The 15,262-nt window shown below is 37.2% G+C and overlaps 1 protein-coding gene across 1 annotated transcript; it reads left to right on the forward strand.

The window, feature by feature from the left end:
* The first annotated feature begins 243 nt into the window (after positions 1 to 243).
* On the forward strand, positions 244 to 10,945 carry tm9sf4 (transmembrane 9 superfamily protein member 4). Its single transcript, XM_023401902.2, has 18 exons — positions 244 to 284; positions 2,266 to 2,376; positions 2,740 to 2,839; positions 2,990 to 3,146; positions 3,456 to 3,600; positions 4,200 to 4,323; positions 4,503 to 4,624; positions 5,001 to 5,112; positions 5,350 to 5,420; positions 5,538 to 5,670; positions 5,865 to 5,946; positions 6,057 to 6,132; positions 6,321 to 6,404; positions 7,494 to 7,669; positions 7,793 to 7,856; positions 8,106 to 8,225; positions 9,176 to 9,265; positions 10,078 to 10,945. The coding sequence occupies exons 1-18, from the start codon at positions 267 to 269 to the stop codon at positions 10,225 to 10,227; spliced, it is 1,935 nt and encodes a 644-aa protein (XP_023257670.1). The 5' UTR covers positions 244 to 266; the 3' UTR covers positions 10,228 to 10,945.
* Positions 10,946 to 15,262: the final 4,317 nt, after the last annotated feature.

The following is a 15,262-nucleotide window of genomic DNA, read 5'->3' on the forward strand; positions in this document are numbered from 1 at the left end:
AATTCTAATTTTTTTAATTTTAATTTAAAAACTGTATATATGACAATATTATTCAAATAAAGATAAGAAAGAATACTGCAACAAAAGAACAAACAAAAGAAATAAACAAGTAGTACGATTTATTTATATTGGTAATCATTTCAGTTCACTATTGGGATCATAAATGACTGCTGTTAAGTAGTAGTTCATTGTGGGTTCGTCAAATAAAATGAAAAAAAATCGAAAACCAATACCTTCCGCAACGTCACTTATGACACGTATTCAAAATGGCGGCCGCGGCTATGGTAAGTGGAAAAGCGAACTCTTTCTTCAAACTACACATCGCCGATACTGTCTTCCCATATTACCCCAGAAACAGTGCTGTAATTGTGGCAGAGTAGAGGTATAACATGGTCCGTAAATAACGTTTAAATGGCAACAAGATGTGGATTCACAGGAGTTCGCTGCTGTTTGAATTTTGAGGATGCTAACTGCTTGCTGGAGTTAGCTAAGTTAGCTAGCGTTACCTAGCTTAACTGTCAGTTAAGCTGTGGCTAGAAAAACTGATTTGCGTATTTTGCCTGGTATATTAAAATCTTCCGACAAAGTATAAATAAACACACACTTGGTTGGTGGGCTGTCACTCGCTGTACAGCCGAAATAAATCAGCTAGCCGAACTTTGGCTTAACGTTAGCTGTTAGCAGGCAGCGTCAGTTTGAGGTTGTTGCCGGTATAGCAAGTTTAAAGTATTGAAATATATCAAGATTACGGCAGCAGATCAGCTACAGAATAAAAACACAACACTAATGAGACTGTCTTTGTTGTTCAACTGTGCTGGTACTTTGTGATAACATAAATATAGTTCAAGTCTGTACCCATGTTTGCTAACTTCCTTCAGTGCCATATCATAACTCAGAATGCCCTATAATTAATACGTGCTCCCCTGGGACTTGTTCCTCATGTGCATGTGGTGTTTCAGTTTCACAGGGTCATAATTAGGCTTTTAATCATGGAACAATGCAGAATGACACCGACACACGTCTAGACAAAGTAATTACAGTAAATTTGAATGTGGCTCAGCTGGTAGAGGGTGTCATCACTAAGTTTGGTATTGGGCTCCCCCAGTCTACATTTCCAAATGTTCAGGCACTGAGCTAGACAATGAACCCCAATGGTTAGGCCAGTACTTTGTATGGTAGCTGTGTGTGAAAGACAGCTCAACTGTAAAGCAGATAAATACAGTCCGTTTACCACACCATTTAGATTTTGTTTTGGGTTAACGCATCAAACCATTTTTCTGTTGCTACAGCTTTATGTTTGGGTTCAAAATAAATCTCCCAAGTATCATATCTCCTGCTGACTGCAGCCAGTTTCTCAAAGGCATGTGGAGAACTCTGTTTCTCTGTCGCATTCTGGCAAACACAAGCATAGATGTCATGTGAAGTTTTTCTCTTTACCTCTTCGCCATCTCTGAATCACCTAGGCGACAGTTGTATGCTCCGTGTCTCCTATCTCAGCTTGGAAACCCTGTAGGTCCCTCAGTGTCTACATGCCATGGTCTGTATGAATCTTTGCAGCGTTGTCTTCACAGGAACAGATTTACAGCTATAGCTTTTTGCCATTTAAAAAAGAAAACCATACTGGGGAATATTCAGTTCCATAGAAATATCCATTTATTTTCCCCCAGTCAAATTTTTATTGACTTGAATAGATTTCTCTCACTTTTTCATCTTGCTGGCTAAAGTATATCCCAATATGTAAAAGCCCTGATTATGTTTCTGGATAAACTTGAGAGAGTAACTGAGATGTTGGTTTTGGTTTATTGTTAGAGGAAAGCCGGGCATCGTATGCATTTTTGATGTACATTGTCTTCCCTGCAAATAGAAACAACACTTTTGCAGGTGAGGTGTAATACAGATAAGTTATAACACGTTTCTGTGTATGCAGTTACATCATGATTAGGAAGCAGTTTCAGGTTTACTCTGCTTGAATGCATTTCTTGAAAGATAAAACACACACTGCTATTAGTGCAAAGTAACTGTCCCTCTTATCTTTTTCCTTTAATTTGACGCGCAGCATAGCCTGTACCTCTGTCATAAAGCCACAGTATTTGTAATTACTGTAAACGTTCTTGTACTTTATGTGGCATGATGAAATTAGTTTATGTTCATTATCTTTTTGTCTTTCATACACTTACACCATGTTTTATATTTGTCAGATCTTCTAATAAACACATTATCTAGCTTTTGTGTGTGGTAAAATATTTGGTGGTGTCTGTGTTGCAGGAGACGTGGTGGGCCTTGCTGCTGTTGTCCTTGTTGCCTGTGGTCCGGCCCTTTTACGTTCCTGGAGTTGCTCCCCGGGACTTCCGTGATGGTGAGACAGTAGATATTAAGGTAAGACTAAAATTCAATTGATCAATATTTCACAGATCAATAGAAACATTGTGATATGGTTGTTTAATGGTTGCCGCCATCACCACAGCTGAAACAAACTGAACCAAACGGCCAAGCATACCAGAGATGGTTTGATCCCAACCAAACAGGTTATGGGGGAAAGCACCTTACAGGCTCACACCTTGCTATTCCCTTTGAACTTTTGCAAAAAATGGCAGAGTACTGCTGTTAATTATGATTGAGCATTGAAAGTTAACAGATTCCAATGTCATTCAGACCAATCAGGTGTGAGTGTAGTTTTGCGTATCACTATGCAGTATCTGTGACCCAACAAGCCAGTCAGTGAGACCATTTGTTTTTCAGGCAGTGAAGCTGACTAGCTCCCGTACCCAGCTTCCTTATGAATACTACTCCCTCCCTTTCTGTAAGCCAGAATCTGTTTTCTACAAGGGAGAGAACCTGGGTAAGTGTGCTGCTGCAGATATGTGACTTTATCACTTAATTTGACCAGATCCTATTCAGGAAAATCAATGTTATATTACATGCTGCAATAAAAAAAAAAAATACAAATTTTATTTCGCATGTTTTCGTATATGTATATTCTCTTTTGTAGGTGAGGTGTTACGTGGGGACCGTATTGTGAATACCCTTTACAATGTTGAGATGAACAAAGACAAGAAATGTGAGATGATGTGCAACAAGAAAAAGCTCAGCATAGAAGAGAGCAAGCTGGTAGCTGAGCGAATCCAGGAGGAGTATTATGTTCACCTGTGAGCATTCATTCATCACTGTTGTTTGGAGGGTTATCCATTCTAAATGCCTTTCTTCACCAATTGCTTTGTAGAATAACATGCATTAGTTTATTTTTAAATTGTTTTTTTTTCAATGACTTGAAAATAAATCAATGAATTTTGCAATAATTTATCGGAGCATGTCTACTTTAGTGCTTTGTAGCAACCAGTAACATAAGTGGAAGATTCTTTTTAGGCCATATATTTCTAAAAATAACCTTGCTCTCTAGCATTTTGTATGTTGATTGTACAACCAAAACTAATTGAACACCTCCATATGTCTTTCAGTATTGCAGATAACCTGCCAGTTGCCACCAGGTTAGAATTTTACCCCAACAGAGAGGCAGGAGGCGAGGAGGAACAAAAGAAAGATGTGGTGAAGGATATCCAGTTTGAACATGGCTACAGACTGGGCTTTGTCGACAACAACAAGGTGGATGTTATGGGGTTTTGTCATATCTGATTAAGATTTAACTCTTAATAAAGAATACTTTAACTTTGATTGTTGCATATTTAATAATGTTTTCATTTATTAGAATATATGATAGAGAAACACATTTGAAGCAATGTTTTTAGGGGCTTTAAAGTAAACATGTCTTGAAAATTCTGGAGAATTTTAAATAATTCATCCACTGATGATTAAATTATGAAAATGAAACCAATGTCACATGTCTTGGGTAATGTTTTCTTCCTTGAAATTAATTGCAACACTCTTATGCTTGTCCTTTGTTGCGAACAGTCTTCACTCGGGGTCAAGCTAAAAGTCAAATTGTATAGACTTAAATGACCTGAAACGTGTTGAAAATTACGGGACCTCAGGAAGACAGTCAAAACATTTTTTGTCTTTTTATTTTAATTTTTTGAAATTGAAATGTGGAAAACAGTGAGTGCATGCCACTAGCACAACAGGAGATAGCAGCAGTACTGGAAATAGAGCAGAAGTCAGCATTTTGTTTAATGTAGAACTGAAATGATGTTTGATGTTTAAGGGCACTAATCTTTGTCTTGTGCCTTCCCTTTTCTTCTTCACAGTTTTATCTGCACAACCACCTCTCCTTCATCCTGTACTTCCACAGGGAGAAGCTGGAAGAGGGGGAAATTCACGACTACAGGGTGGTGCGATTTGAGGTCGTACCCCAAAGTGTAAAAGTAGATGGTAGGTGTAGACACGCCTGAACAGCTTAAGTAACGCTTCTGCCCATGGTGATTAAAAACTATTTGCATAGCAGGAAGACACACAAGTGTTGCCTCCAAAGAGGCCAGTAAAGTAAAAGTTGTTATCACTGACTCCTTGTAGCACTTTTGTTTTATTGTAGTGTAATTATTTCTTCTCAGACCTGAAAGCAGTGGAAAATGAAAAGACTTGCACCTTGCCTGAGGCCAGTGGCTCTGCACCCCAGGAGATTGACCCAAACAAGGAGAATGAGGTCCTCTTCACCTACTCTGTCCACTGGGAGGTCAGTGATGGGATTCTCAGTGAAACATCTTTTAACCAAGAGTCAGACCAGTCTTTAACCCCGAATAAATTCCTAAAACATGTGTTTGATTCATTTATTTTTGTCCATTTGAGCATCTTACTCTCTTGCTCTCTTTTGATTTCTTTTATACCTTTTTGTTCTTTTCAAATCAATTCTACTAAAGTACTAAAAAGTCAAAACAATAAATAAGTGTTACTGTTCAAATCTTGAAGACTGCAGTTGTAGGGTTTATCAATTCACAATCACAGAAGTTGGACTATAATTTCCAAACTGTGAGTTTTCTAGGAAATGGATTTAAGCAAAGGTATATAAGTGTAGAGGAAGGACTGCTGACCCTCCTGTCCCCTCTGTGCAGGAGAGTGAGGTGAAGTGGGCATCTCGCTGGGACACATACCTGACCATGAGCGACGTCCAGATTCACTGGTTCTCCATTGTCAACTCTGTGGTGGTCGTCTTCTTCCTGTCTGGTATGTCCAATTTTTCACAAATCCTGCTCAGCTCAACTGTCATCATGTCCATATCAACACAATAAAGCACCTTAAGTAATTAGGCACATGGACCTTTGAAGCTTGTGAATGTTATGTAAGTCTATTAAATCCGTATTGTGTCATACATACAAAAGATAAATCAGCATGTGAAAAGTTAAAATTTCCGTCATCATATCTGACTGACATCTTTGTTGTTCCCTGTCTTTTCTCCCTCAGGGATTCTGAGTATGATCATTATCAGGACCTTGAGGAAGGACATCGCTAACTACAACAGAGAGGATGACATTGTAAGAAAATGAAAACCTAACACCTAAGAGAGTTGTCATGGTTTCAGCCATTCCTTGGGGAAAGAACACTAATAATGTGTCCAGGCACTTGACCACGTTTTTCTTCTCCCTAACCAGGAGGACACCATGGAGGAGTCGGGATGGAAGAATGTCCATGGTGATGTCTTCAGGCCACCTCAGTATCCCATGATCCTCAGCTCTCTGCTGGGCTCAGGGATCCAGCTCTTCTGCATGATCCTCATCGTCATCTGTGAGTTTGTTATCTCTATCATCAGTTCCCTAGTGATGTTGACAGTTTGTTGAACTTTCATTCATATTGTCATATAGATCAATAAATGGAGTGGATTAACTTTAAGTTCTGCATAAGGACCTTATATGTTTGTCAATGTATATGAAAAATCTATCTTTGAAAAATTCAAACTGCCATGTTTCCTGTGTGTGTAGTTGTTGCCATGTTGGGCATGTTGTCTCCATCCAGTAGAGGAGCCTTGATGACCACTTCTTGCTTCCTTTTCATGTTCATGGGGTAAGAGCCAAATTCATCTGTCTGAGCCCCACTAAGAAAAACCCCAAAGATGCTTCTTTTCAAATAAAATGTTTTTACACTGCTTTTTCCTGTGGATGTGTTTCCTGCAGTGTATTTGGTGGCTACTTTGCTGGCAGACTGTACCGCACACTGAAGGGCCATCGGTGGAAGAAAGGAGCATTTTGTGTGAGTCAATAATGAATTAAAAAAATTGCCTTTCATCACTCCAGAGTTTGTATATTCACATATTTTTCAATGCAAACCCAATGTTTGCTTTGTGTTTTTCAAACAAGTCTATTAAATTTTTATGCATTTTGAAATTGTGTTGCTGTAAACAACTAGGCTTAGCTTGTCCTTGTTTGTCTCCTCTGTAGACAGCAACTCTGTATCCTGCAGTGGTTTTTGGAATTTGTTTCATCCTCAACTGTTTCATCTGGGGAGAACACTCCTCTGGGGCGGTGAGTGTCATGGCTCAGAAACACACATCTAAAATGTATCACAGATTAAGAAACGGCAATTCCTTTACTGTAATTGTGATGTTAATATGAGTAATAGATATAGTTATAGTTGTAATAAATCACTTGTAATACTTGAACCACTTAAACTTGAACCTATATAAATCTTGTTACATATAAAAAGTTAAATTCTTAAACAATAAAACAAACTTGCTCATTTCAGTGCACACAGAGATTTTGTTGCTACAAACTTGCATGTTCTGGTATGATGTTGGCTAATGTTAGATATCGCTGTGTAACTGACATTACTTGGCCGATTTCTTCATCTTTCTTTACTTGTGCTGTTGCCATTCTGTGTTTGTAACTTGACTCAGATAAACATTTCAATGGCTTTATCACAAAATCAAACCAGCAAGTAAACACACTGTTATTGAAATGTTTATCTGTGACATGCTGAAAAGTAAAACATAACAGAAGCAAAGAAAAGTAATAAAAGTAGTTCAGTGTTATCAGTTATACGTAGAAATACCTATCTTAGGTTTGCTAACATTAGCCACCACAAGATACTCATCTATTCATACAAGATACTGGTATGAATTCATTCATAAGAGGAAGAACAGTTCCAGTTTTATTTGTAATAAGAACATTAAAAGACATTCAAAAAATATCTGTAATGTCATCATTTGTTTATTCAGCAACATAATCACCTGTGATATCTATAATTTAAAAACATATATTTTGTAAGCACGAGACTTGATAGACAGGTATGACTTGTCTTTGTTGTTTCGCAATGAAGAAAACGCCTGAGAACATATATCACATGACCATTCACCATACACTGAGCATGAGCGAGCTGGTGTGAACAAAAAGATTTCAGTAACAAGAAAAGTTGAGAGAAAGCAAGTGGCAGCATGGTGTACTACAACGTAAGACACCGGAACTAGATTTATTACAAAAGAGCATATAGGCGGTTGGTTTATCTTCATTTTCTAATTTAAAGTTTATCAGTACATTGACTTGGATTCTTAAACATTGTCATTTATCTTTTAACAATTCTTCCCGTGTCCCTGTTCTTCTCTCTCACCCCATCAGGTTCCTTTCACTACAATGCTGGCCCTGCTGTGCATGTGGTTTGGTATCTCCATGCCTTTGGTCTACCTGGGCTACTACTTTGGCTTCCGCAAGCAGCCGTATGATAACCCAGTACGCACCAACCAGATCCCTCGGCAGGTCCCAGAGCAGCGGTGGTACATGAACAAGTTTGTAGGGTGAGTGTTTAAGCAATCTAAAAGTCTGATCGTAATTCCTGGCCAGTTACTGGGACGGCTGTCGCCTGTAGTGTAGTGTTTGAACTTTTGAGTTGAGGCATGATCTTCTTTTCTTTCCGCCAGAATCCTGATGGCTGGGATCCTGCCATTTGGTGCCATGTTCATTGAACTCTTCTTCATTTTCAGTGTGAGTACAGCTGCTCTGCTCTGTTACGATCAGTTCAAAGTCAGTCATCTCTTCCTTCAATAAATTTAAACTTAATACTGATAGAAGTTTCATTTGGTGGATAAGTAACTTATGTGAAGTCAGGTGGTTTAGTCCTCACACTTACTATGACTTACACATAAATGTAAGTTAATGTGTGTGTGTGTGTGTGTGTGTGTGTGTGTGTGTGTGTGTGTGTGTGTGTGTGTGTGTGTGTGTCACCACCTACAGGCCATCTGGGAGAATCAGTTTTATTATCTCTTTGGCTTCCTGTTTCTGGTATTCATCATCTTGGTGGTCTCCTGCTCTCAGATCAGCATTGTCATGGTTTATTTCCAGCTCTGTGCAGAGGTAAGTTCATTGAGGCTTTTAATAAACATCAGTACTGTAGCCTGTAATTGGCCTCTCTTCTTTTGGAGTCAAGTATATAATGAAAAGGATTAACGTGGGAATGTGGTTGGGATGCTCTGCAGCTCATTTCCAGAGAGTAGCTGGTTGAAGGTTTCCTCATACTCAGACTTCAACACAAATTGTTGGAATAAGCACAACTTACATTTTTCAAAGATCAAGTTAGTCTTCTGATATATTTGATTCCAGATGAAGTAATGAAAGTAAAACATGGAATAAGTGGAAAGCTGTGTATATAGTGATCTCGTTTGTGTGTGTCACATTGATCACTATAAGAAGAAGATGATTATAACCATTTCTTCCTCTTTCTTTATTTCTCATGCAGATATCATTGACATTTGTATATTTATTACATGAATATAAAGTAATGAACAGGGTGAAAACATGACACTTCACTCACGTGCAAAAAATTGTTTAACCATTTGTGTGGCATTGATTCTGTTTGCTTTTTGATCATCCATATAAGCGGTTGATCAATGTAACCATAATCACTATAAACATTTTCCACCATGCTCTATTAAAGCAGAATTTAAATCCCACATGTACCAGCCATCAAAGTTGAGAGGTTACAGTGCAAACATAATCTGCTTGTAGCTGAACACCATGATTTCTGATGGTGCAGAACTTCCAAAATGTGAACAAATACAGGTTAAAAACCAAAATAAAATAGAAGCTTTGGTTACATCATTAAAAAACAGTTATAGACAATATCTAGTGGTAATTTGCAGTATGAAGAAAGTGCTGTAGTGTCTGATAAAAGTTTATGTTCTCAGTGTTGAAGTATGCTGCAGTTAGACTCAGATTTGTGCTCTACTGTTCCTACTTGAACCTCATCTGCATCATCCATAAACACACCCCTGTGCTGTGTTGTGTCTGTCTCTCGTCACTATCAGGACTACCGATGGTGGTGGAGAACTTTCCTGGTGTCAGGAGGCTCAGCGTTCTACGTCCTCATTTACGCTGTCTTCTACTTTGTCAACAAGGTAAAGCCCCGTTTGATTCTACTGCAGCTAAAGACATCAGTGTCCTAATAGCACTCATTGCGTGAAATAATTAGTAACCATAATGTCATCAGGGCTTTTTTTATTTAGGCCCTAGACTTCTAATGTTTGGCAATAAAAACTGTTATAAACTTAGGGAACTGAGTCTGAGAGGTCCCATATTTTACACTTTTCTAGTGTCTTATTTGAAGATATTTTAGTTGTTTTTAAATATCAAAAACCATCTCAATGTAGGTTGTTTTTTGAGTCTCGCTTTTGATTGGCTGACTGTTTTCTGAGTGACACACAGCAATTGTAGCCTACTGCTCTATCTAGGTAAAACCTATCAGTAAGTACAAACGGTGATCGTCAGTCAGCACTAAAATGAGCCAAACAGGTGAACAACTTCCAATGAAGTTCAAATGTCTGGGCTGAAGCAACAAGAAAAGACATTTTGTGACTGGAGGGGTCTAGAGACTTCAATGCTAAATACCATTTAAAATCTGGCGCTCTGGCTCTTGTCATAAACATCCTGTTGTGTCTGAATAAAGCTGTAACACAGTGAGCATAGTAGAGATCTCTATGAATGACAAAAGCCTTCACTTTGACAGCTTGATGAAGGCTGTAATGGTAAGGATCCTGTGACTGAAAAGGTTAGTTACAGAGAACTAATGGTCAGAAAATGTCAGGTTCTGTTGTTTTGATTTTGACAGTTCTTTAAAGTCCAGCTGTTGCAAATCCACCAACTCTATGGGAGTGAAGGCTAAATGGACAGCATGCTGAAACTGATTCCTCATTTGTTTATTCTTACCCAGCTGGATATAGTGGAGTTCATCCCCTCCCTGTTGTACTTCGGCTATACGACCCTGATGGTGCTGTCGTTCTGGCTGCTAACGGGCACGATCGGCTTCTACGCAGCCTACATGTTCATCAGGAAAATCTACGCTGCAGTCAAGATCGACTGAGTCATCACCATCGCTGCTGATTTTTGGGGGCTTTTCTTTGTTTTTTTCGTCACATTTGTTTTTTTACATACATATTTTTTATTCTTCATGTCCAACAAGCACTGACTTGTGTTTAGAGGGAACAAGAGGGGTGTTTTTACGGCGTAACAGCCCCACCCACTGGCCTCATGGGGGAAGAACAGCAAGGTGGCAGAGCTAAACCAGCTGTTTCTCTCTCTCTCTCTCTCCCTCTCTCCCTCGCTTCTTTCCTCCTCCTCTCTCTAGGACAGACTCAGAGGGAATTCCCCTCTGATGGGACAGTTAATGTCCTCTGCTGTTTCACCTTGCACACAACACAGTGGGCCAAAGCTTGTTAAACCATGGTTTCTGCACATGTTCGTTTTGTCTTTTCATTTTGTGTTATGAGTCTAATTTATCCAAGTTTTTATTTTTGTCATCCCAGGATTTATCTCTGACTAAATCTTTTTCAAACACCTCCTGGGAAACTTTCCTCTAATTTCCTTACGTAAATTCTGTCTTTAGTTTTTCCATTGTCTCTCTTTTCAAATGTGACTATGGTGTCATGTCAGAGACTTTACAGATCAGGGAAGGGTTGGAGAGTCTAACTGTGGTTATGGTGTTAACTTTGTCGTGTTGAACTGATACAGATGGAAATTATGATGGGAAGTTCTGCATTGTAACACAAGAAAGGATAAATTAAATGTTCTATTATTTTTTACTTCAGTTTCCATGTCCTGGTGTGACCATGTTAACCACAACTGTAATCAAAATATTAGCTTCTCCTTCCAAAACAATGGGTCTCAAAATATTGGTCCATTTCTTCTAAACGACAAAGAACAGCTCTGAATGGGACTATGAACCCGATGCCCTGAAGCAGTGGACTGTTGGGTAAAGCCGCTGGAGTCACTGGAGAAAAGGAAACGCTACAGTCAACACAGAAATGACAAGGAGGAGGAACCTTTTGAATTTAAAAGTCTGTAACACAAGTACGGTTTGAAGCTTTTCCAATAGTAACTTATAAAAAAGAAGTACACATCAACCATGCCGTCAGTGTAGCCTTAGCAGTGCTGGATGCCTGCTGAACTATGCAGTTATGGAAACAAGTGCAAAGTGGCTGTTTGTGAAGGTTATTTCAAAGGACCATTTTTGTTGTGAGATATCTGGAGTCTGGATCTAATGTATGATACAGTATGTGTAAAATACGTAAAAAGATTTTTGAAAGCCAGCAAGATCACCTCTGTTTCTACCAGTAGTGGTAGACATCATTCTGACAGTGCTCAAGTGTAAGGGGAAGGGCATTGAAATGTAATCCACAGTGTTCATATTAGATGTGTACAGTGTAGACTGATACTTATACCCTTGCATTACAACTCGTGGTCTTTTTTGTTTGGGTTTTTTTTCTCCGTTTCAAATGACATCTTTGTTGTAACAAAAAATTGGTTGCACCTTTTGAGGTATTTTTCAGCTAAAAGACTTAAAATGCATTTAGATCATGGGTGGAACCTGATTAGAAATGTGACTTGACGAGCTACTCAAGCTAAGAACTTCCCATAGAGAACCAATGTATTTTACTGTAGCTAAATCACACATCAAATTACACCATAATCACTTTCTTGCCAAGAATTAGATGAGAAGACTGATCGTCATAACTTTCTGTTTGATTTGAAACGACCATGAGCAGCTAGTTAGCTTAGCACAAAGACTGGGTGGAAAAAATTAGGTAAGGAGTGTCCAAAGGTAACAATACCCACCTGCCAGCATCTGTAAATCTCACTAATTATCACATTATATCTCATTTGTTTAATCCGTCCAAATACCACAACGTGTCATGTAAAAACACGTGAAGTTGTGATCTGGACTATTTCTTGGCTATGCTCAATGACTTTTTGAGAAGATGTTTTTGGACCGATTAGACTGATGTTAATTAGTGAGTTTTAAAGGTGCTAGTAGGCACATTTTTTGTTTGGCAAGAAAGCCAAAAGGTGAATTTCGAAAAATTCTGATTTTCAAATTAATCCTTTAAAGACAATACTGGCAAGTCAATAGCAGTTTAACTTTTCTATACTGTACATCTCAAGTACAGGTCTCTGCTGCCTTGTAACATAAGGTCCTGCAAAGCACTGGCACACAGGAACATATAATTGCAGTAAACTGTAGTTAGTGGTGGTTGTTACCAGCTAAAATTTGCTCCTAAACAAAAAAAATTGGAGTTGTATTTATCGTAGTCTTAATGGTTATCATCAAACTGGTTTTAGTGAAGAGCTGAAGTGCTTCACTTGATTTTTTTTTTTTTTATATATATAATGGTAGTAGTAGCCGTTTTTGCACAGAAATAAAGGTGATTTGTCAGTGCAGGGCTATACAGAGAAGGGACAGGTGCCTCGATCAACCCTGATTCTCCAGGGGCAAAAACAGATGAATGAATGGAACAACTCGTCGTCCTGTGCCCACCCCTTCCTTCATTTGAATCAAGCACCCCTCAGCTGTTGAGCTGCTTGAAGGGAGCGAGACAAGGCTAAATATTTAAGTTACCCCTGCCACTTGCTATGGGACATGACTGCTCTGTAAAGCATCAGTGGTAGCCTCAATTCAAATGAGTGTACTCCTGTAAAGACCTTTACTCTTTCATTTATTTCCATTCCATCAGATACCATATCCTATTCACTGTACCACCCTCTGCCCTTGGTATTATGTCGAAGAGTTACTAAGCTCTGACACTTGGCTGCTGTCTTACATAAAGACAGACACTCCTCTCCTGCTGTCGAAGTGCACATGCCAGGGGAGATTTTTTACAGATGGACTTTTAAGTGGCCCAAGTCATGCATGTGTATGTATGATTGAGGGGTTTACAATGTAAATAAAAGAAAACAGCTTTGTATTTGTTGCGTTTTGCTGTTTGTGGCGCTCTCTATGATTCCTGTCATCGTTTTAGCCAGAAGCATGACGCTCATGATGACTTTCAAAGGAACTTGTTTCTGTTTTTTTTTCCTCTTTTGTTTCTTTTACAGAATGTCCAATTACAAAAGTGTACAATGACAAAACAATAAAGTGATGACAAGTTGAATATGAGAATGAGCTTCCATTGTGTATTTGAAATATTCTTAAAGGGGCACTTCAGTTTCATGCTGGAATACTGCTCATAATATAAAAACGACATTGATCTGTTGATCGATCAGTTGTAAGTTTTCTCTGACGTTAAGTGCGGTCTCTTGCTGGGAGCGGATGGTGGTGAATGTGCCTCAGAATGAGCGTCAGTGTGTAATAAGGCATAAAAAATTGTAATACTGTAATAAGACATAAAAAAGTAATATTATTAGGAATAAAAATGTCAGAAAAACATCATAATATGTTAAGGCATAAAAGGTCATAATATAGTAAGACATAAAACAACCTAAATACGTCACAATACAATGAGGCATGAAAAATCATGGAAACGTCATATTATAGTAAGGCATAAAAAGTCATAAAAACGACATAGTATAATAAGGCATATAAACGTCATAGTATATTAAGTCATGAAGATTCATAAAAACGACATAGTAGAGTAATGCATAAAAAGTCATAGAAAAGTCATAGTATAATAAGGCATATAAACGTCATAGTATATTAAGTCATGAAGATTCATAAAAACGACATAGTATAGTAAGGCATAAAAAGACAGCATAGTAAAGCATGAAAAGTCATAAAAAGGTCATAGTATAATAAGGAATAGAAAGTCATAGTATAGTAAGGCATGAAAAGTCATAAAAACGACATAGTTTAGTAAGGCATAAAAAGTCATAAAAAAGTCATAGTATATATAGGCATAAAAAGTCATAAAAATGACATAGTATAGTAAGGCATAAAAAGTCATAAAAACGTCATAGTATATATAGGCATAAAAAGTCATAAAAACGTCATAGTATATATAGGCATAAAAAGTCATAAAAACGTCATAGTATAATAAGGCATAAAAAGTCATAGTAGAGAAAGGCATAAAAAGTTATAAAAATGACACAGTATAGTAAGGCATAAAAAGTAATAGTATAGTAAGGCATTAAAAGTCATAAAAATGACATAGTATATATAGGCATAAAAAGTCATAAAAACGTCATAGTTTAATAAGGTATAAAAAGTCATAGTATAGTAAGCTATAAAAAGTCATAAAAAGTCATAGTATATATAGGCATAAAAAGTCATAAAAATGACACAGTATAGTAAGGCATAAAAAGTCATAAAAACGGAATAGTATAGTAAGTCATAAAAACGACATTGTATAGTAAGGCGTAAAAAGTCATAAAAACGACATAGTATAGTAAAGCATAAAAAGACAGCATAGTAAAGCATGAAAAGTCATAAAAATGACATAGTATATATAGGCATAAAAAGTCATAAAAACGTCATAGTTTAATAAGGTATAAAAAGTCATAGTATAGTAAGCTATAAAAAGTCATAAAAAGTCATAGTATATATAGGCATAAAAAGTCATAAAAATGACACAGTATAGTAAGGCATAAAAAGTTATAGTATAGTAAGGCATAAAAAGTTCATAGTATAGTAAGGCATAAAAAGTCATAAAAAGTAATAGTATAGTAAGGCATAAAAAGTCATAGTATATATAGGCATAAAAAGTCATAAAAATGACACAGTATAGTAAGGCATAAAAAGTAATAGTATAGTAAGGCATAAAAAGTTCATAGTATAGTAAGGCATAAAAAGTCATAAAAACGACACTATAGTAGGGCACAAAAAGTCATAAAAAGTCATTGTATAGTAAGGCATAAAAACTCATAAAAACGTCACAGTATAGTCAGTCATGAAAACTTATAGTATAGTAAGGCATGAAAAGTCATAAAAAGTCATAGTAGAGAAAGGCATAAAAAGTTATAAAAATGACACAGTATAGTAAGGCATAAAAAGTAATAGTATAGTAAGGCATTAAAAGTCATAAAAATGACATAGTATATATAGGCATAAAAAGTAATAAAAACGTCATAGTTTAATAAGGTATAAAAAGTCATAGTATAGTAAGCTATAAAAAGTCATAAAAAGTCAT

This window comes from Seriola lalandi, unplaced genomic scaffold (assembly GCF_002814215.2).
Source record: "Seriola lalandi dorsalis isolate HSWRI2012SDOR001 ecotype SW California unplaced genomic scaffold, Sedor1 jcf7180002053823, whole genome shotgun sequence".
Taxonomy (NCBI): Eukaryota; Metazoa; Chordata; class Actinopteri; order Carangiformes; family Carangidae; genus Seriola; species Seriola lalandi.

Coding starts and splice junctions, on each gene's coding strand:
- tm9sf4 (XM_023401902.2), top strand. Junction 5,947..6,056: donor TTCCTTTTCATGTTCATGGG/GTAAGAGCCAAA, acceptor TGTTTCCTGCAG/TGTATTTGGTGGCTACTTTG. Junction 9,266..10,077: donor TCTTCTACTTTGTCAACAAG/GTAAAGCCCCGT, acceptor ATTCTTACCCAG/CTGGATATAGTGGAGTTCAT.